This window comes from Malurus melanocephalus, unplaced genomic scaffold (assembly GCF_030028575.1).
Source record: "Malurus melanocephalus ecotype Western Australia unplaced genomic scaffold, MMel_1.1 scaffold_19, whole genome shotgun sequence".
Taxonomy (NCBI): Eukaryota; Metazoa; Chordata; class Aves; order Passeriformes; family Maluridae; genus Malurus; species Malurus melanocephalus.
Genome location: NW_026623251.1, coordinates 38,169 through 59,607, shown reverse-complemented (window position 1 = coordinate 59,607; position 21,439 = coordinate 38,169). Strand labels below are relative to the sequence as shown.

Genomic DNA, 21,439 nt, shown 5'->3' with positions numbered 1-21,439 from the left:
AGGRTCTGGAGCTCAGGTCCTGTGAGGAGCGACTGCAGGAGCTGRGGTTGTTTAGMCTGGAGAAAGRGAAACTCRGGAGACCTGACCCCTTTCCACCACCGCAGAAAGGAGGCTGCAGCCGGGTGGGGTCGGTCTCTTCTCCCAGGTAACAAGTGACAGGAGSAGAGGAAACGGCCTCGAGCCGTGCCAGGGGAGTTCAGTTTCGACAGCAGGAGCAATTTCTTCTCGTAARGGGTGATTWAACTTTGGAATGGACTACCCAGGGAGRTGCTSGAGTTACTGTCCCCGGGWGTGTTTAAGGAAAGACKGGCCATGGCACTCTGTGCCATCGTCTAGCTGACGTGGTGGTGCGGGATCAAAGGTTGGACTCGAGGATCTCGGAGRTATTTTCCARCCTCACTGATTTCGTGTTTCTGTGATCAGTGATTCTGTTTGAGAGATACCTGGATGAGGGCTTGCTCCCTAGCGCCAGCTGGAGCCGGGGCGGGAGGCGGCCGCAGCAGGAGCAAGGAGGGCCGGCGGCAGGCGGAGCGTGAGGGCGGTGGCAGCGGAGGCCGCGTCCCGCCCGCCGCGCCATGTGCCRCCGCCGGGCTGCCCGCCGCCGCCGCGCCCGCCCACAGCCCCGCACGGTGAGGGAGGCACGGAGGGAGGAGTGCCGGGGCTTCGGGCGGGAGAAGGGGCCGGGAGGGGCGGGATAAGGACGGCTGCAGGCGCCGGGGGAGCGCCCAGCGGAGGGCAGGGCCGGTCGGGGCTTCCTCCCTCGCCGCGGTCGGCGCTGGCGTCCTGGGAAACCCGCCCGGCATCCCGGTGCTCCCGTGGGCTGCTGCGGGAAACAGCGGCCGGCGGCGGCCGAGCGAGCCGGAGTTTCCCAGTTATCCGCAGGAGTCGGCGKCGGGCTTTGGGCTCTGTTGTTGCTGGCACCGGCGGGGAGCATCYTTCGGAGAAGCTGCTCCGAGCCCAGGTATCCCGCGGGCGGCGGGGAGGGGGTCTCTGCCCTGCGTGCTCGTTCCTCCTCCGTCCGCTGCCTGGGGCGAAGGCTGAAGGAAGTGGCCGCTTTCCTGCTGGCTGGCTCGCCCTGACGAGGGAATAACCCCCGCTGGCCGGCTGCTGCTGGCGGTGATCAGTGAAGTGCGGTGTTGGGAGCTGCTGCACAGCAGAGTCATTAGGGCAGCGCAGCGAGACAGAAAACTCGCAATAACAACTTAAAAAACGCTTCTGCCCTGCAGGTGATGCAGTGCCGAGCTTCCCGGAGGCGCTCTCCCTGCCTTGTAGGTTATAATTCAGTTCAAAGACGTTTTAAGTGGGATTGAAGTAGAATAATCAAAATTCCCTCTATTTCTTTAAAAGCTCWCAGCTATCTTTCAGAATTAGCTAAAGAGGTAAAGCAGTAGACAGAAATCACCTTTCTGCCTCAAGCTTTCAGAATCACTGATAGTTTGCTGGGCTGTACGTTCACAAAACCTGTGTGCTGATGATAAATTATATTGCACAAAAATATTATCCTTCTGAAATGTTACATTAGTTCAGCCATTGTTTCCTTTGATTTTTAAATGTTAAGGAACAAGATGATATTTTTGAACGAAAATTTGGGTATGGTGGCAAGAATTTTTGGAACTTGATAATTGCACTGGATGTAGTACATCTAGTTAGATGAGAACTGAGCTGTTGGAGTTTGTCTGATTTGCAGTTACATCATTAGAAATTATTTTCAAAGTYGCTACATTTATGGTATAAAAATTACATTCTTTCCTTATCATGAGCAATAGTCTTGCCYTTAGTAATTTCTRCTTTGTRCTGCTAAGCTTCTCCTTAGGAGACSGAGTGAAAAGCTGTAGTAATTTTCAGTAGTATTTCTCTGTGCAGCCCTGAGACAGAGAAAGCAAAAGGATTCCTTACYCTCCCTCTCTGTTTACAGAACTACATCAGCTGCTGTAAATCTTAGAGTAAGAACTGAGATAGCAAGGGAAGTTGGGTTTCTTTCGTTTTCTTTTTTTTTTATCCTTTAATTTCTTTGGTATATCAGTTTGGCACTGAACAGCTGTGMGGCTGTAAATTTTGCTGTTTATGTTCCTGCAAGTGGATAATGAAATGTGAAGATCTTTCCTGGATTTAGGATGTGATTTGCAGGTCATTATCCAGGGGTGATTCCCACTAATGTCACTGGGRCTTAGTTGAATGATTGGGTTAACTTTTCTGTCGGGCTGCTTGGTCCAAGAAGTACAGAGCTTGTGTGGAAGGTGTTCTTCAGCGTTGTCAGCCCCYGGTTTTCTAATCTAGTAATTTCAGGTCCATCACTTTAGATTAAGGCAACAATTTGGTTTAGATTGAATTTTTGATTGAATTCTAGAGGTCASTTTTCTGGTATGGCATTTTAAGGTTGTACTTGGAGCTAGAGGGGGGGAAATTGCAGCTTTTCCTCCAGGTTGCTTGTAAAAGTCTGTMCTGAAGAGCTTGAAAATTCCATTTGGTTCTCTGTTAGTCAAATATTTAGACTTTTTCTGCATTTCATTAACAAGCATTTATAATGTTTAGTAAGTGAAGGTTGCACTCCTTACCCCAATGTAGGGTCAAGCTATACCTGCAAATATTTATGCAGCTATCTGGATTATCATAAGTTTGCCTTTGAAGTGCTGTTGGGTGCAATCATCCATTGTAAAAGCAGGGAAAGAAAAGTTGCTCTTCACGAGCGTTTGTAGGAGCCCAGGAAATGAAACTTCAGCCCACACGAGTTACCTGCACCCAGAGAAAGAAAGAAAGGCAAAAAAAGCACATAACCCTAGAAAATGCAGCTGGCTGGGAGGCTGTCGATACAAAGCTTTCAGAAGGAAAGGGCTGTCTGTGTGGGGTGCCAGTCAGCAGAAACTGTCGGGCTAAAAAAGGCTGCGTAGCTGCTGTCACTGCTCTTTGTTAGTGCRGTCCGTGTTCCCCTAAAAGAAAAGAACAGATAGAGACCATGTTAATGGTGTGCTGCACACAAATGCAGTGGATAAATGAGCTCCTGTATAACCCAGCTTTCTGGCTGCAGCAGTGACATGTAGGACTGCGTGGAGGCTCCTCATTAGCGCAGCTCCTGTAACTACGGTGACTGTCAGGGCCTGTGTATGCCTGTGTCCATCCAGCGTAAAAACAGCCAGGAATTAACATTAGCAAGCACAGCTGAGAATTTCTGGTTCCAGGGGTTTTGGGTAATTTAAATGATGGGGAGAAGTTACTCCTTTTAAGTATCAAATGCTGCGGGGTCAGCATGTCAAGAGAGGTGATTCTCTGCTTCTACTTAGCTCTGGTCAGTCACCATCTGGAACACTTCATCCAGCTCTGGGGTCCCCAACCTGGGAAGGACATTGACCTGTTGGAGTGAGTCCAGGGGAGAGACACCAGAATATCAAGGGGCTGAAGCACCTCTCATGAGGAATGTCTGAAAGACCTGGAGAAGCAAAGGCTCATTGCAGCCTTTCAATAATAAGAAGGGGCTTTYAAGAAAAACTGGGACATAGATTTTAGCAGGGCCAGTTGTGAAAGGACAAAAAGGGAATGTTTTAAAACTAAAATAAGGTTTCCTCTGATAAAGAAAATATTTTTACCATGTGTGTGGTGAAACACTGGAGCAAGTTGCCTAGAGAAGTGGTGGATGCCATCCCTGAAAACATTGCAGAGCAGGCTGGATGGGGCTGTGAGCAACTTGCTGTAGTAGAAGGTGTTCCTGCTCATTGCAGGGGCCTTGAACCAGGTGATCTTTAAGGGCGCCTTCCAACATAAACCATTCTATGATCCTATAGACTGCTCACCCAAATACAAGACAAAGATAAATGTGTCTTCCTGTGGGACTAAAGGCCTTGAGAATACTTGGACAATTTAAATGGAGTTGTCTTAAGAGAGATCAGAGCCATTGCCAGGCTGCAGGCTCAGAGGGATCCTATCCCGCAAGAGGGTGTTTGAAGGAGAGCCTTCCCCACATTCCAGGGGATGGGTGTGTAATATATTATCTTTCAATTAAAATTTCTTTTCTCTCCAGAGCTTTATTTCTAAGTAACAATTTTTTTTTCATTAAAGAATATTAAGCTTAAAGTAATTACAGAATATCATAGGTTCTAAGGAGAACAGAATCAAGTGCCATACAAAACTTTGTCTGCAAAAAGGRCCTATTATCACAGCCTGGTTTGAAAGTGATTGCAATTCTCATTGTCAATATCACATCATATGTAATAGGGCTGTAAATGATGCACAGATATGTTCAGTATTTGCAGAGAGTGAAATAAGGTAGAGGTAAATGTAGCCTGGTATGTGAGGAGAAGTCAGTCTTACAAAGTTATAGAACCAGACCTATCTGTAAAAAATAGAAATTAAATACTTATGGGATGCAAAACTCCTCCAGAAATATAGTAGTTAAATATTTAAATGCATGTAAAGGCCAAGGTTGGAGCAGGATTTGGAACAGAACAAATGTTTGTGCTTCAGAATATAAACAAACCTCTTGCTGGGGATAATGAAAATTTYCTCCAGTGTCTGAAACACCTAGTGCCAGATTTTTTTGTTTGTTTTTAAAATTCTTTTTTAGGAAGCCTCATATTCTGTTTGTTTTCTGATGCTTTACTAGATGGATAGCTTTACTAGACAAGATACCTTTTTTTGTTTGTTTTTGGTTTTCTCTATTTAGTGTTTCAGAATACAGGTAAGGATATATTTTCTTTGTGGCACTGTTTTAAAAACATGGTTTCAATTTTTTAAAGCATTTTGATGCCTAATAGCTTTTTCAAAATTCGGKTATTAGAATAGAACTTACAGGACCACAGGACTTAACTCAATCCTTATTCTGTAAATGCTGAAATAGTAGCTGGAAATACTGTRAGAGTGTTCCTGCCAACTTTGTTGCAGTCAGTGACAGTTCAAATTGTCTAATGTTTATAGCTTTTACAGTTTGAGTGAATRAATTGCCAAAAAAAGCTTGGGAGATCTGGAATTCCCTGGACTGCTCAAGGAGGTGCAGTTGCTTAATTTAATTTACAGTTTCATTTTAAAGCATGTGGCAAATGTAGAAAGGCCTCTGACTTGATTTAGCTTTGACTTTTTTGGCTTTGTGATCATTAGTAGTATAGCTRTGGAGATGATAAAATTTAGAGGATTCATTCTTGTGGGGGTATCATTTTGTAAATGCAGCTAAACACATTTATTCTGATTTTTATGGATAGGTTGATACTTTAAAGTAAGGGGGTTGAGTCAAACAAAAAGTACAGAGATGAGCTGTAATTCAGTGCCTTCTCCTTTTGTGAATGTCTTGTATCCTTTCTGCCATTTGACTTTCCATGCAAGTCAAAACACATCTCAAAATTGATTGAAGGTTGTGGATTGGTTGTGGGGTAGTATACCATACATTTTATGCAAAGCCAGTTCCACCACATGTATTCAGTCCTGTGCTTTGTGAGGGATATGAGTTAAGATTGTAAACAAAGATGAAGACAAAGAACCTGCTGTGTTCTAACACAATTTTATTTCATCAGASCATGCAAGGGTGAAACTTGTGTTTCATTCAAATGACACACATATATACAGAAAACCTGTTCTTTATCTTGGCATGTGTTTAGTCTTGTTTTGTTTGGCAGAATTAATATATTTTTAAGTAGCATTTCCCTGCCCTGACTTATACTAGAYGTGAAAGAAAGATTCATTTCTTCAAATTAGTGTTGAGTGTGGCTACTGGTGGCATTTTTGCCCCACCATCCCATTTTACAACACAGGTTACTGATTTTTAGAAAGTCTGTTTCGTACCGGGCTGTGAGAAGAACCAATAGTCTTTGCCTTGTCTTTGAGCRTTTGTTTGCAAAATCAAAGCAGTTGAAAAGTTATTCCTCCATTCYTTCTGTACTCTCCATTGAGTACTTCTCTTGAAGTCTAAGCAAAACATCACAAACCATTGCATTATTTCTTCTTAATCTGTTACTTCATTTCTCAACCTCTTTTACATATAGAATTTTGACTCCTATCTTAAAATTTCTCTCTGATGCTTAGTGAGAGCAGTGTGGTATTCATTTCCACTGCACACATTTCTGAGCTTGTTTTGATGTTYCTAGGTGTAACTGGGGCGTGGAGCCAAACTGTGCAATGCCTGCAAGGTCTGTGAACAGCTGTTCTGCGTTGGCAACGTGAACCAGGGCAAGCATTTTCACACTGAAGTCATGGTCATGTGCTCTGCATTTGTCTGTCATTTGCAGGATTCAGGCAGAATGCTGATGATGGAGGATGCAAAGATGTAATGCAATAAGGTGCCATGGAGCAAGAGAGAAGTAAATGGTGTCTGCTTTGTATTTGTGACCTGCCTCCTGGCAGCTTTGATGTGGTGGAYGAGGCTTGGTTTGAGTTCAGATGTCTGCCCTCTCAGTGATTGCTGTATTTGCTACCTGTACTTTAAATAGACTTAACTTTGTCTCTTCTAGGGAAAACRAAATGAAGGAACTAGTGTCAAACAGTACAACCAGTATATCTCAAGCCAGGAAAGCTGTGGAGCAATTAAAAATGGAAGCCTACATGGATAGAATGAAGGTAAACTTGATTTATTGTTGATAGTTTGAATTCACTGGCTAGTTTGTGGGACAGCATCCCTTTAATATTGCACATATCAAAAATCTGTGTTGAGCTWTAAAACAGTATTCAGTACTGAGTGAGTTCATATGCACATTTCACTCATAGTGAAACGATTTCCAAAGCCTGGCTTCAAATCTGCTTCTGTGTGAGTGTCTGTTACATTTTGGTATTTTGTGAAATATTTAAAATCAGCTCCTAGGTACCGGGGCGTTCTTCTATGTCAGCTGTAGCTGAGTTTAAGTGCAGGTCAGATTTCTTGGTTTTTCTCCTTTAAGAATTGGAATAAGTCTTTAAGGTATCGCAGTATTTTTGAATAATATTTAGTCAAGCTGAATTGTTTTGCTTTGTTGTGTTTTAATGTAGATATCATTGCACAAAAAATGTGCATGATTGYAGTGTGCAGTTATGACTCTTCACACTTGAAGACTTATTGTATGTAAAGGTTTGCTTTCATCCTGCCTCTAAATATATGTAGATTAAATATTCTTGCTAAAGGCACTATTAAACAGAGGTTCTCAGTTTGTTTTTTTTAAACAAGAAAAGGCTGTGGATTATTCTTGCATGTCATTCTGCTTTCCACTAGGCTAAAATTTTGTGAAATATCAAGCATCTAGAACCTAATAATGTCATAGAATTTTTTAAGTAAGCAATGCTAATTTTTTTTTTCTCTCTGCCTCTGAAAATAGGGAATAATCATAGTGATAAAAAGATCCAGTCTCTGCCAGTATGAATTTTTCAGTCTTTCCATCTCTAAAAAGTAATGCATTTAAATTACCCAGTTGTCTGCAAACAACTGTAACTGAGTTGCTACAAACTGAGATTATTAAGTGAGAAGGACAGTTTAGAAATGTTGTACATGAAAGTCTTTGTGTAGTCTTAAGTCAGTCTGTTTGTCCATCCATCCTGTSTGCTGAAATTCTGCATGTAGTCAGCACGGGGACAGTAGTATATATTTATGATTTGAAAATAGTCTCAGATGACAAACTCACCAATGGGAAAAGTAGTGTTTATAATTCAGAAAATTTAGTTCAATTCACAGGCATGGTCAGTCTTGCTTATATGAAAATAAAAATTTCAGTTTCTCCATTTTGTGGCAATTTTTAGCAATATGTCTTATAAGACCATTGAATTTGCAAAAGTGTAGTTTCTGTCTTGTATAGTGTGATACAAATTCATCACGTAACCRGTTCACAGGGAGCTAGGTGTTTATTTCTTGCAGGAAGGGAATGTCTGTCTTTTGAGTTTCAATGAGGTTAATCCCAACTCAGGTTGTATTGCAGCTGCATGAACAGAACTGACAAGGCAGTGTGTGGGTGGCAGAGGAAAGGGTTGGAAAAATATGCCCCAATTTACTGGAATTTGAAACTGTTGATACTTAGTAGATTGTCTAATACTTGCTTCTGTATATTCAGTGGTAAACGTCACACATCACATCATTAGCTCGGTTATGCAGATAGATTAATCAGTTACATGTATAATATTCTTAATTACATATGCAAGAAACACACAGGTGCAAGAAAGACATAGTTATTGTTCCAGTCAGTGTAATTAAAAGGAACAGAGTTATTAGCAAATGTGGCAGACGTAAAAAGCAGATAGCTTGAAAGTGCAATTATTTCACGTTTTAAAGCAGCTTGGGACCAAAAACACACCAAAGAAAATCTGACATTTTTCAGAACTAAGAGGGTTCAGAACYGAGAGGGTTCCTAACCTAAAGCAAATATAACTTTTCAAAATGTCTTTATTTCTAGAATTTCTTTGAACAGGCATATGAGGGATTGTGAGGAGCGGTTGTTTGCCTTTTTACTCGTTCAAAATCTGGTTGGCTTTTTAATCTTGAATCAGGGAAATGTGTGTTTCAGCATAGCCAAATTTTTACCAAGAGACTTCCCAGTGATTTCAATTGGAGATTTTAAGTTGCTGAGTCATCACTATAAAAGTAGATAAGTSAATGTCCTCCCTTTTTTTCTGGTGTTTTGCATCTGATTAAACTAGGTAGACATTTAGTAAAAGATCAGTGCTTTCCAAATAATTTCATTAAACACTGTTTTGCAAATAGCTATAGCCAGGTGGTTATTCCCTTAATAGGAAAGACCACATTGCTAGCATTGAAGAAGTGTCTGTTTTATTGACTAGGAAATCAGAAGTTCCAGGGTTTTTTTTTTCTACTGCAGAGGCACTTTGTTTTCCATGCACAGTAACTGCTGTAACCGGCAAGAGTTAGGTCTGCTCAATTAAAATCTTGTTGTTAAAAGTGTGTTGATATTTTCCCACTCCCACTGTGTTCTGGATTTTTCAACTAATTTAAGAAATCCTGTCAAGTCCTCTAACCAGTCAGAGCAGCAAAGCAGTGCTGTGTTCTGAGATTCCACAGTGACAACTCGCTGCTGAGGTGCAACAGAAGCAGAACAACTCAAAAGAGGAGGATGAAGTTATTGGTAAATTCATTGGTAGTTAGAAGGAGTATTACTGTGGAGTTTTTTGTAAACTGTAAGAATCCCAGAAGGATCATAATTGAACTTATCTCAGCTGCTGAAGGGACATCCRGAGTCATAAAGGAGAAGTAGAAAGCTGGAAATGCAGGTTCTGAGCTAGGAAACACAAAATGAAATTAGATGAACGGTGGCCTCATGACTAGTAGAATAACRTGTTATCTAAAGATGCTAACAGTAAAATTCAGAAAGCAAAGGTAGTATTGGTGTTTATCAGAACTGTCTTCAGAATAAAGCACTATTTAATCATCTCTTTGCAAGCAGAGAAGCAAGGGTGCTCTGACATTTAAGACCCTTGGAATATCAGATATTATTCCATTTCCCTTTTCCTTAGGAAGATAGGAAGTATTCCTAACTTATCCTGAACAGTGTTGGGAGATAAACAGTAGGAATGCTAATAAATGTTTGTGAATCTCTTTGTTTTAGATGTGAAGGATAAGCAGAGTGGGTGTAGTAGCAAGGATGATAATTAGTCACAATTCATGACAAGACAGAAGACATAGTAATTGCAGCATTTTGCCCTGTCATTGAAGCTTGTAATTATTAGTGCAGCTAACAGGATGTTCTAACGTCAGCAGTTTTATCACCTCTGCTATTCTGAAACATAATGTTAAAATTTCACACTCCTCCTGAGTCTAATTCTTTAAAGCATCAGGGTTGAGTGTTTTGTTGGATTTTTTCTTTAGTTAATTTGATAACAAGATGTATTTTTCATTACAGAGAGTAAAAGTAATTCTGCAAAATGTGAGATCAATGTGATACCTAGATACTCCATCCCTTCTACCCATACACCTTAATTTTTTTTTAAAACAGAAATATTAACTTTCAGATAAAATTCATCAATCAAACTGCAGTCTGATCTTTTWCTTTAGCCACTTCTGCAATAGGTATAAATTACTTTGAATCTCCAGACCCAGCCGTATTGCATAGGAGAACTGACATGATAAATGTGTTAGCTTCATTTTAATATTCAAATGATTTGCATTTATTTTAATTCTTAGGAAAAGCTATTTTGAAGCTGTCCAGCAACGTGTGGCTGCACATAACCCCAAAGGCAGTGAGAGCTACGATAGCGTGGGCTCCATTTAACGCCTTCCATGACACGATGGGATGATCAACACACCCCTTYGTGCAGCCCAGACTGCAGCCCTGGCCATGGGACACCTCTTGAGTGCTGACTGTGACAAAGTAGCCCGTCTCTGCTCAGTGCACAGGCCTTCCACCACTGCTGTTCCCAACAATGATACTGAGCAGCATACTTGCTGGAGGCAAAGTGGTGTTTTGCTCTTTTTTGGGTCACAGTTCTGACTTTGCCAACATTGCTCACAGCCTCAGGAAACCCATGTTTTCATTGCTGCCGGWCTGTGATCAGCTCATTTAACTCTGCTTGTGGATGACCATTATTCCACAGTGCAAGCTGAAGCCACTCCCAATTCCAGTGAAGAAATGGCCATTATTCACTTTTATGACTACTGTAATCCCAGGGGAGGATTTCTCTTCCCCAAACCTTTTATCTGTTTAAAGGATGAACATATATGACCTAATATATTTTGTGATGATGTGCATGTCCCRCAGTTCCTTGTTGCAGGTTTTTTGATTCTTCTACTAGATTGTACTATGGCTGTTTAAAAGCAAACTAAATTGTGATTTAAATGCTCTAACATTGAAGAAGGGGTTTCTCTTCAATAGAAAGGGTGATTGGGCATTGGAATGGGGTGCCCAKGGAGGTGGTGGAGTCAAACATCCCTGGAGTTTGGAAAAGACTGGATGTGGCACCAAGTGCCACRGTCTAGTTGACAAGGAGGCGTTAGGTCAAAGGCTGGACTCGATAATCTCGAAGGTCTTTTCCATTCTAGGGATTCTGTGACTTTGTGAATGTATTGTTCTGCTTCACAACATTCCTACCAGCATTACAAGATGAGTTAGATACAGAAATGTATGTTGAGCTTTTGCTACTGAAATCCCTTTTTATTGTTAAATGATACTAAAGCACAGCAATACGTAGAGAAACAGGAAATTATAGTTTTGGATTTATCCTTCTAAGAATGAGGATTGAAATTGTACTTCTCTTCCAATGAATGAAAGGCAGTATACTAGGGCTGATGTTGCTTATCCATGCATGGAACAAACAAGAYCATTATGGGAAAATCATTACAACCCTTTGTACTTTGAAGTCTATAACATTCCACACATTTTTGTTTTAACTGCTTCTTTCTTGAGAAGCACTGGTCCTTCCTAACATCTCTTCTATTTGTTCATTCTTCTGTTTTGCCTGTGCTCAGCAGCCTGTTGTTCACATGTAGTCTCTCTGCCACTCTTTTGTCTTACAGGCAAATTCAAAGACAAACGAATTCTAAATAACCTTAACACCCTTTTTTCCTCCATCAGGGGGGTAATCTATACTGAGGTGTCAACCACAGGTACTTCATAGGTTTAAGCATTCTACAGAGGCATACAGAAATTAAAAACAGAGAAAGAAATAAAGAGTCTGTGACTGTCTTCAAGAGTTCATTTGAATTTCATGTGAATTCTGATTCAGTACCCCTTGACTTCAACATAGGTTTGATCTGAATCCTACTTCGGGCTGGGCTCATGTCAAAGCAAGCAGGGTGTGGGGAAGCTTTAAGCTAACATTGATGACACACCTGCTAGAAAAATACCAGAAATGCGAGTTGGTTTTTCTTTTCACTCTGGTTGTGCAAGCATGCTGACCTCAGYGTTAGGCTGGGGACAAGCTGTCATGGTGCTCAGAAAAAAGACTTCTTTGAACAGACTCCCTAATTAATTTTCTCAACTATCAGAATATTGAAAACTCAGTAATTCACCAAAGCAAAGAGACAGAGATAGCCATGAATAGCTTGTTGACTGAGCAAAATAAAAAATTTGTATATACTTTTTAAATTCTTGAAAAAATAAATTAGTCCCCATGGCCTAGTGTTGCCAGAATTCGTGTAGCAGAATATTGCAAATGTTACGAGGTTTAAAATTTCATTTTTCATTTAATGCAAAATAGCTTGCATTGCAAATATTCAACACTGCTACATTTTTGTATGACTTTTCAATAAGCATAAACCAATGTTCTGAATTCAGAGACTTGAGAATTGTTTATTTTAGAGGTATAAAAATATTAAGTTAAAAAATATTGATGTAGTGCTCAAGTATAAAGGAATGCTGTGAATAAAGGACTACTCATACTAACTTGCTGAGTGGAAGACATTAATCTTGCTTCATTGAAAAGAGCAGTATTTAGCTTAAATGAGAGCTAGGACACATGGTGTTCATGTTTTATTCCTGGTTTGTTATTTCTGTTTAATCCCATGATCATGTGCCTAAAGAGCTTTTTGTTTTCCATCCAGAGGAGCAAAGGTAGAGACAGTGTTTGTGGAAAGCCTTAAAACCAATGAAGCAGGTTCCTCTACAGGAGTAGCCACAGGAGAATCTGCATTGCTTATGGATGGTTTGTGTATAAATATTTTAATGACTCCTTCCGAAGGGGAGGAAAAGCTTGACATGGATCATATCAGTTGATAGATTTCATGTCACTATGTTAGATAATATGTATGTAAAGATTTCTAGGCCTAATGAAAGCAAWTTGAGAGTTGTGCCTAATAAATTAAAGGATAAAGAAATCTACTCCCTATTTTACGAAAGCTTCCATTATCATTTGTTCTATGAAAAATATTTCTGCAATTCAAGTTGATTCAGAGTTAAGTAGTTCTCTCTTTTCTTCTATTAGGTATCCAAGGCTGCAGCAGATTTATTGGCATATTGTGATGCACACATTGGAGAAGATCCCCTTATTATTCCTGTACCTGCATCTGAAAATCCCTTTAGGGAGAAGAAACTCTTTTGTACTATCCTTTGAATCAGTTTTTAATTAAAAAAGTAATCTGCTAAAATTTGGTATCAGTGTTGCATGCTTACAGTATTTTTTTCTTCAGATGTCAATACTTACCTATAGCTACARTATTTTTGGAAGGCAGTGCAATATCTGCTAAAAAAACCAAAACCTAAAATTTAAAAAGAAACCTAAAAAATTTGAGGTAATTTTTATCTTTCAGAGGAATGTACAAGTTTACTTYCAGTTCTTCATAAATATTCCTTTGGTCTTAATGAAAGTATTGAGTACAGTATCAAATTGTAGATATCTTTGCCAGTCATAGATTTTTCTGAGACYCAAATGAGTCATTCCAATTCTTGAAGCTATTTTTAACATTCTTATTTTCTTTGGAAGGTGAATTTAATTCATTTGCCTTTACAAATTTCTGTCTAAGGAGAGTAGTATGACCTTTTCCACAAGTAGCACTATTTAGGAAAAAGTTCCAGTGGTTTGCAATGCTTGGAATGATGATTCTTATACAGTAAGTGATGTTTATAAATATGTTTTCTGAAGTCTGTAAGAAACTTGACTACAAAAACAATCTTARTAAAGTGCCATTGTAGCTACAAGCAGAATGAAGATGTATAGTCACACACAGGATTGCATCAATAAAGCTGTAGAAAAATGTGGTTGCTTGTATATCTTCTTTTGAATTATAATGATTTAAATTATTTAGAAAGTAAACCGAACTGTGAAATAACTGTTCCTGAGGGTCTTAGTGGAAGGTRTAAAACTGYCCTGAACAGCACAGGAAGAGGGTTTACATTTTCTGAGCAGCCCTCTACATGCCTTTGCCCATGAGAATGGGACTTTCTGGGGATAGAGAGTAATTGTAAGTAAATGTAATAGGATATGCAGCGAGACCACTGTGCTGTTGACATCCACTGTGTTTCTTTATTTTGTAGCCAAAGATTAGTTAAATTGTCAGCAAGTAATTTGTGGAGGTTCTGGGAGAGTTTTTTTGTTTGACTTCRTTTAAAGTACAGTGAGAGGAAAATAATGAGGTGTGGAATATGACTGCCTTCTTCAATAAAATGAGGGTCATATGGGGAACCTGGTGGAAGCAACTGTTTAAAGATTATTTTTTTATTCTTCTCCTTAAAAAAAATTAATGAAAGCTCCTCTTCCATCTGATGCATTAGGACAGTTCCCTCATTGCAGCACCTTGTATGTACAATGTATCGGTTTGCCCCATAAGGCGGGAAACAATTTTGTTGGAGAATGGCACCAGTCTGAGCTGAGACTCTGAACAGCCACCCATAACAGATCATGCTTCTTCCCTTCTTCTGCACAAACTTGTATTCCATAAACATGTCATAATACCTGCAAGGAAAAGAACTAGCTGAGGAGATGAGTGCCTTGGGACATACTTAAATCCTGAGTTTAGATGCTAAAAGGGGCAGCTTGGTGAACAAAGCTTTGTGAATTTTCCCCAGAGTGCATGTACCTTCTCCAGCTTATTTTTAGCAATTCCATCGATGTATGTTGTACTGTTTTGTGCAGTGGAAATACAAGATGCGTGCATTGTACAGATTTTTTTTTCTTTGCCAATCAACTTAGATAAATGTGCCTCACCCGGCTGCGTTCAGCTACCAGTCCAGTCACATGGGACTGGGGGCTTTGGACGTTGCTTCTGCTGCTGGCAGAACTGACCTCACGTCTCACATGGARCCTCCTTGCAACATTATTGTAAAAAAACCCTACATAACAATATTCCTTTTAACCARTAGGCTTTTGGGATGTTTTTCATCCAAAGATATGTTTTTCTACCAGGGCAGATGAAGACATCAATAGTTTAGTGGGCACAGASCTGCTTCACATACCTATGCTGAAAAACATTCAAGTGTCTTGAACAGATCTTATTTTTGGTAGACTCRTCCTTGGTTCCCATTTCAAAGTTTTCAGCTTAAGAATCCCATTCCTAACTTTTAACAATAATATTTTTAATGCATGGTGTGTTTCTGTTTTGGGGGTAGAGAAATGGAGTTAGCTGAGTAGCTATTTTATTGACAGCAAAATAAAAATATTTCTGAAAATATTTATTAAAAAAGAGCAACAAAACACTTAATAAGGTTCTTTAGGGAATCCTTCCTACAGTATACATGATTTGGTAACTGCTCTGATCACCATGGCAACATTTTCATTTGTCCTTCTGCATGTATGGTTTTAACTGGAACAACATGGGAGGAGAATATAGGGCATACAGCTTTATTCTCAAAGGCTTTGTAACAACTTGCATTTGTGGCTTATCATGAACATTCCCATCTAAAATAACAAAATTGCCACTTATTAGAGTATTGCAAACAGCTTGCTTTCTGTTTCCAATTCGGGTTAGTGTCTGACATCCTGAGATTGAAACATTTCACAGTGCTTTTGAGCATCACTCATTACAAGAGCTGCATTTACAAAAAAAATCCAGTATTATTATTCACAAGAGGACAATGTAATTCTTTTGATCTTCAGGTTTTTCTCCAAAATTTTTCTTCAAGGAGTTATGAATGTGTCGGAGTTATGTTTTAAATAGCTGGTTCCCATGTTTGTGGTTTCTTTCATCAATTCATAACTTTCATTAGGTTAAAAAAAATGTTTCTATCAAGATGATTTCATGCTTCTAATTTAAAAAAAAATAAATACATGGAATACCATAACATGCATATTTATGTTAGCAGATGTCTATAATGTATTTGAAGAGATTAAATCGTAGAAGCATAATTCCTTACTGGAAAATGGAACAGCTTTCTCCAGGATCTTTGGGCTTTGTTTGCCAGTTCCTTGAATGAAGATTTACTATTGGCACATTACTAATTTGAAGGGGAAGAGGGCAAGGTGCACTTAAAAGATTAGCAGTTCAAATAAAATTGTAACAGCTTTTGATTGCATACAATATATTACTTAAGAACACCATCAAAAAACTGACTCTCTGAAAGAGAATGGTATCATCTCATTTAGCTTTTTTTTTTAAAAAAATATCATCTTGATCCACAAATGAACATTTTAAAAAATATGTTTTCCTCCCATCCCTACAAACCATAAAATGTCTTTGTCATTAGTATATTTTGTGCTGCTTTGGCCTTTGAGGTGCTTTGGATAATCTGCTATTGATACTTGAGTTTCATGCTTAAGCATCTTGCCTCAGCTTTACACAAAAATATCTGAATGGTTTGTACATTTTTCAAAATAATAAATACAATAAATATAATGAAGTATAGAATGATATAAAAAATTAAAAATCTCTCCAAAATGTGGATGTATCTCACAGAAAAGTTTCCTGTGCGCTGAAGCAATGAGTTTATATTTTCATCAAATGGTTCCTGCTAAATTAAATGAAAAAAAATGCCATCCTAACATTGTACTCCTCTCTCTCTCTCTTTCTGTTTCATTGCATATGCTATTAGGCTTGTTTAGTTCTGTTTCAGGCCCAGAAAGTAATGGGTGCTCTCAACTGTGTGAGTTGRGGCTGTGATCTCATGGAGTGAGAACTTCAGAACAGAATAGGATTCAAGGAGTTTTTGACATGKTATTGGTAATCCTCTCTTCATATCTCAACTCTTGCTGCTCTCATGGAATGAGAGTTTCCAGTGGTGGAATGATGGTAAATTGTAACATCTCAGTAGCTCATGTGGGGCTGGCTGTTTTGCCTTCCTCAGATTAATCTCCTTGGTTTATTTTGAATTTAAGATGCTACTATTTCAATACTAAAAACTATTTTCCTCATCTCTATTATATGCTAAAATTGCCCTTTTTTGCTTCCTATACCATGTATTAAATTAGTAGCAGGGTGCTTGGCTGGTGCTGATAGGCAAATTTTTTAAGCTAACCTCTAWGAAATTATGGTCAAAGGAGGAGAAAAACGTGGAGGGAAGTTTAAGTTAAGCTATTCTACATCACACCATAAGTTAAAATAAATACAAGCTTTGCTGTCAGTGACACTGAGGTAAACAATGATTTATAAGGACATTGTAACCAAGCATTTTTGCAATGACTTAGGATCAGCCCCAGCAGAAGGAAAGAACACTTTGGGAACAACAGCCTGTAAAGTTACATATTAAAAGCTAAACTTCAGTATGGCAGGAGTTTACCTAGTTGGATTTCTGATATCAAAAGAGTAACAAAATATGTACTTTGGGAGGTCTTGATCATCCACTTTTTCCTGTCTCTATTATATAGGGATGAAAATCTGTATGCATAATTCTCCTAGAAAATGCCATAATTATGGCTGTCCTTTGGGTCTGCATCAGAATATGGATTTGTTTCAAGGAAACTAAAGAAAACTTGGGGGAGGAGTGGTTCCTAAAAAATACAGGCTTCTTTTACTGAGAACTAGTACTTAAGAGTCATTAGACTGACTTAAATAGTAATGTGTGAAAAATAGTGTGCAAACTTATCAGAATAAGTGTTACATAAAATTTTACAGGCACCTGCATATTTATTCTTTTGGTAAAAATTATACATTTGCATCTAATTGAATTCAGCTGTATAGCACTATTAAATTAAGTACAGCCATAAATACCAGAAGTAGTAGGGGAACAACTTTTCTGTCTGTTAGCGGAAGATGTACATCTGAGTTTGTCAAGTACATTTACACCACTCACGCTTGTGAACAAACAAAATGAGCAGCTTTACCCTAAAATTGGGTCTTTTCTTTCCCAAATTCCTATTCCAAATAGAAACTGCACAGGCTCGTCTATTACTGCCACCTACTGATAAAGTGATAAACAGCCAACTGAGACAAAAAAAATACCAACATCAACTAGTAATAAGCAAAAGGAGGATTTTAAATTTTTGTGGGCTGCATTGTATAAGGTTTCRCCTGGCGCTGTGGCACTGCCTGGGTGCAGTTCAACCTCATGCTTCAGTTCCAGACTGCTCAGTTTAAGAAGACCCAAAAGACAAGTACATTATTTGCTTAAATAGGTCAAGTGTCTAGCTAAAAACCCCTTCAAAAGTTGTGGAAGTCGTTGAGTRTATTGGTTGGAGTTCATTTTCCAGGTTAACTCAGATGCCTGTTCCTCAGTGCTGCTGAGACACCAGTTGTGCCCCTTGCTCCCTGGAGCAGGTGAGGTGGCTGCTAACAGCAGTAAAGCTCAGCTCTAGGCCAGAGTCAGCCCCCAGCTCAAACAGCAACCAACAGCTCTCACTGACTTCTCTATTCGTTCACACTCAAACTTCACACCAGCCTCTTGGGTTTTTTATTTCAGGGTGAGGGGTGTTCTCCAGTTACTGGAGTCTGGSCCAAATACTTCCTTGTATGCCACAGCATAACAGTACAGCCAGAACAGAGCTTAGGCCACTGCTTATGCTTTGAATGGCATTTTATGGAAAATACACTAGGCRTGGCATAAGGATATGTTTCAAAAGACCACCCATTCCACATAATGTATTTATTGCATAACCTCTCATTGCACCATACCCTCTTGTGTGTTGGAGCTTTAGGGGCCATCCTTGGGCCCTTCATTCTCTCTATGGCATTACTCCAAAGAGATGCACAAATTTCCAGCGAAAGGAAGGAATAAGYGAAACTTTATAGAAAAGAATCGTGACTTTTTAAAAACCTTTCAAGTAGCAGTGACTTTAAAGATATTTACAGTGTGACAACCTGTCTCTGGCAAGTGTGGCGCACGTGACTTCATCCTAAACTTTCTTGTTGCAAAAACTGTTCACCACCATGGATTCTTGTCGGAGAYGCTCCCCCTGGAGAGCACACCAGCTTTTATCCTACTCATCAGAACACAATACACAAATTTCCAATATATATCTGCAGTGCTGATATGAACGTGTCAGGCATACTCTTAGATGCTAAGATTCTTGTGAAAAAAATTCTCTACAGAAGCTTTGAGAATATAAAGAATGTTATAGATAACAGCTTTTCTGATGTCTTCTTTCTCAGACTTCACATGCTCTTTTCATTTTGAGAGTTTGCTTCATGCTCTGGAAAATTACTACAGAAAGCAAYTATGAAAAATAGAAATTAGACAGTCATGAAACTGATTATATTTCTTTACAGTTCTATCCATACCAGCTAAACAAATACTTGCAATGGGGGTGTGAATACATTTGAGRTTATTTAAACAGAATCTGGAAAATGAAAAAAATACATTAAAAGATCATTAAACAAGCCAAGTTAAGCACTTGTTTAAGAAATGTCAGAGGTAGATTTGTTTATGCATATTCTATTTGCTTCTCTCATTTGTATGTACTACTATCCCAGATTGCCGTTGCAGGAAATCCCACAAGGCATCATATAGGCAGCGCTCAGTTAATGAGCAGTACTCAGTATTATTAACTTGATACTATTTTGGTGTTGTTATTCATTGTGTAGCCTCAGGCCTGATTTACTCACAAATTCTGCTTTCCRTGTAGAACTGTTCCCTGATGAGTTTCTCTGTGGTGTTCATCACAGATTGCTTCACAAAGTATCTCCACAGTATCCTGGAGGAATATGAGGGTGGAACTATTTGCATCCTACAGTGGGAAGCTGAGGCAGAGCCTGGACAGATTGTAAGTACCTGCTGCTCCAGAGTTAGCTCTTTCAGCATCTCACACAATGTTCTCATTTGCTCAGCCTTCAGCTCTGAGGATTCAGCTCTACAAACTGGAATGCCTTTTGCAAGTCAAACAAAGAAACTAAGCGGGGGGAAGCAATGTGAAATACTTAGTTTCGTGATTTTCCCGGTCTTGTCAGTTCTCCCAAGCAGCAATGACCCTTAGCCTTGAAACCCCWATTTTGTGGTACCACATCATTGGCCTTGCATCTGCTGCAACAAATGAAGCAACCACTTGGTGCTTTGTTCAGAAAAGCACATCCATCCTAGGGCAAGGTAAGCACCATGAGGGGAAAACAGCACCACGTCATGTAAATTATTTTGAATGAAATATAGCCTGAATATTATCTATAGCTAATATTGGAATGATAAACACTATGCAGCCAATTTGCTTTGCAAAACCCCAACATCTTATCTCTTTACCAGGCAAGTGATTACAAAGCATATTTGCTGCTGTAGGTCTCAGCAGGACTTTCTACAACCTTTTTCTCTTCTGTACATGCATCCTGAAGTCTTCATGCCACTTGTTAAAAATAACTGTATTCTAGCTGCGCATGAAGTTGCTAACCCCACCAGCTGGCTGCTGCCTGATCATTGGATATTTGATGTTCCACATCTCTGCAAGACATTTCCRTTTGCTCTCTAAGATGTGCTTGTCAAGATTTAGCTGCTGCCATACGGGCAGTTTTGAGTCCATGTCTATTTCTGATTGTCATGAGGATGACAAGGAGTCAACTAAGACTGTAAAATTTATTATTGCTATATTGGTAAGTTTGGATAACTGTGACCTAATTCAGCAAAACTTGAAGATACTCCTTCAAACAGACAAGAAGATGCAAAAACTTAATTAACAAAATAAAAGGTTCAGCAAAATAATAGATAGATAAATTTTTTAAAAGTTTCCATAACTGGAAGGTAATTCAGAAAATGTTAAGTTGAAAAAATAAGATTATACTTTGTACTACTGAAAGGCATTTAAAGAATAATGCAGTCATCAGACACAGTCAATATGGGTTCTCAAAAGAAAAGTTCTGTTTTACTAATTTGATATCCTTCTACGATAGGGTTGCTGCCTAGTGGATGAAGGGAAGGAGGTGGACATAGTTTTTCCAGATTTTGGTGAGGCTTTTGATATTGTCTCTCACAACACCCTTCTGGACAAGTTGTCCAACTGTGGGATGAGCAGGTTCACGATGCATTGGGTGAAGAACTGGCTGAAKGGCAGGCAGAGCTCAAAGGGCTGTAGTGAAAGGGGCCACACCTGGCTGGTGACCAGGAAAGTTCCTCAGGGCTCAGGTCTAGAGCCAGTTCTGCTCAATAGATTTCTCAGTGATCCGGATGCAGGAACTGAGCACACCATTAAYAGATCTGCTGGTRACACCAAGCTGGGACGTGCTGTTGGCTCTGTAGGAGGCTTTACAGAGGGATCTAAATAGATTGGAACACTGGGTGGTGATTAATGGGACAAAATCTAACAAGTGAAATGTCAGATCCTGCACCTAGGATGGAGTAACACTGGGCATTCCCRAAGGAGTCTGGGAACTCCTCTATATCTGCACTTCATTGAATYAGAAAGCTGAAAGGGAAAGCAGTGAGACATTTCTTATGCTTGGGAAAATAAGTAAAATCTATTTCTTAAAAAGATCCTAAAAAAGGTAAGGAAAGGATTGATAAATCCTCAATATGGGCAGTGAATCTGTTTAGAATATGAACACTGGAAAAAGAATAAAACACAMTATTGGGATGCAAATTTKCAACCCTKTTGTGTGTTAAGGTTTCTCCTTTTGTTTCCTTTCTTGGGGAACTTTTCTTTCCCATTTTTGTTGCTGGGATACACTGATTGCCAGGTTATCCTTTTGATGGCTGGGCAATTAGTGAAGACAATAGAACCTAGCCCCACTCGAAGAGTCTCCCTGGGCATTTCTCCTGCCAGGCAGATTTTTTGCTTG

General features: G+C 39.4%; 1 protein-coding gene across 2 annotated transcripts; it reads left to right on the top strand.

The window, feature by feature from the left end:
• The first annotated feature begins 556 nt into the window (after positions 1-556).
• Positions 557-13,593, top strand: GNG4 (G protein subunit gamma 4). 2 transcript variants are annotated; one of them, XM_057389711.1, is made up of 3 exons: positions 557-629; positions 6,429-6,534; positions 12,805-13,593. In XM_057389711.1, the coding sequence occupies exons 2-3, from the start codon at positions 6,439-6,441 to the stop codon at positions 12,931-12,933; spliced, it is 225 nt and encodes a 74-aa protein (XP_057245694.1). In that variant the 5' UTR covers positions 557-629; positions 6,429-6,438; the 3' UTR covers positions 12,934-13,593. The 2 variants fall into 2 exon arrangements, with proteins under 2 accessions (XP_057245694.1, XP_057245695.1); XM_057389712.1 differs by lacking the exon at positions 557-629 and adding an exon at positions 712-961 and having other exon boundaries at positions 12,805-13,592.
• The last annotated feature ends 7,846 nt before the right edge of the window (positions 13,594-21,439 follow it).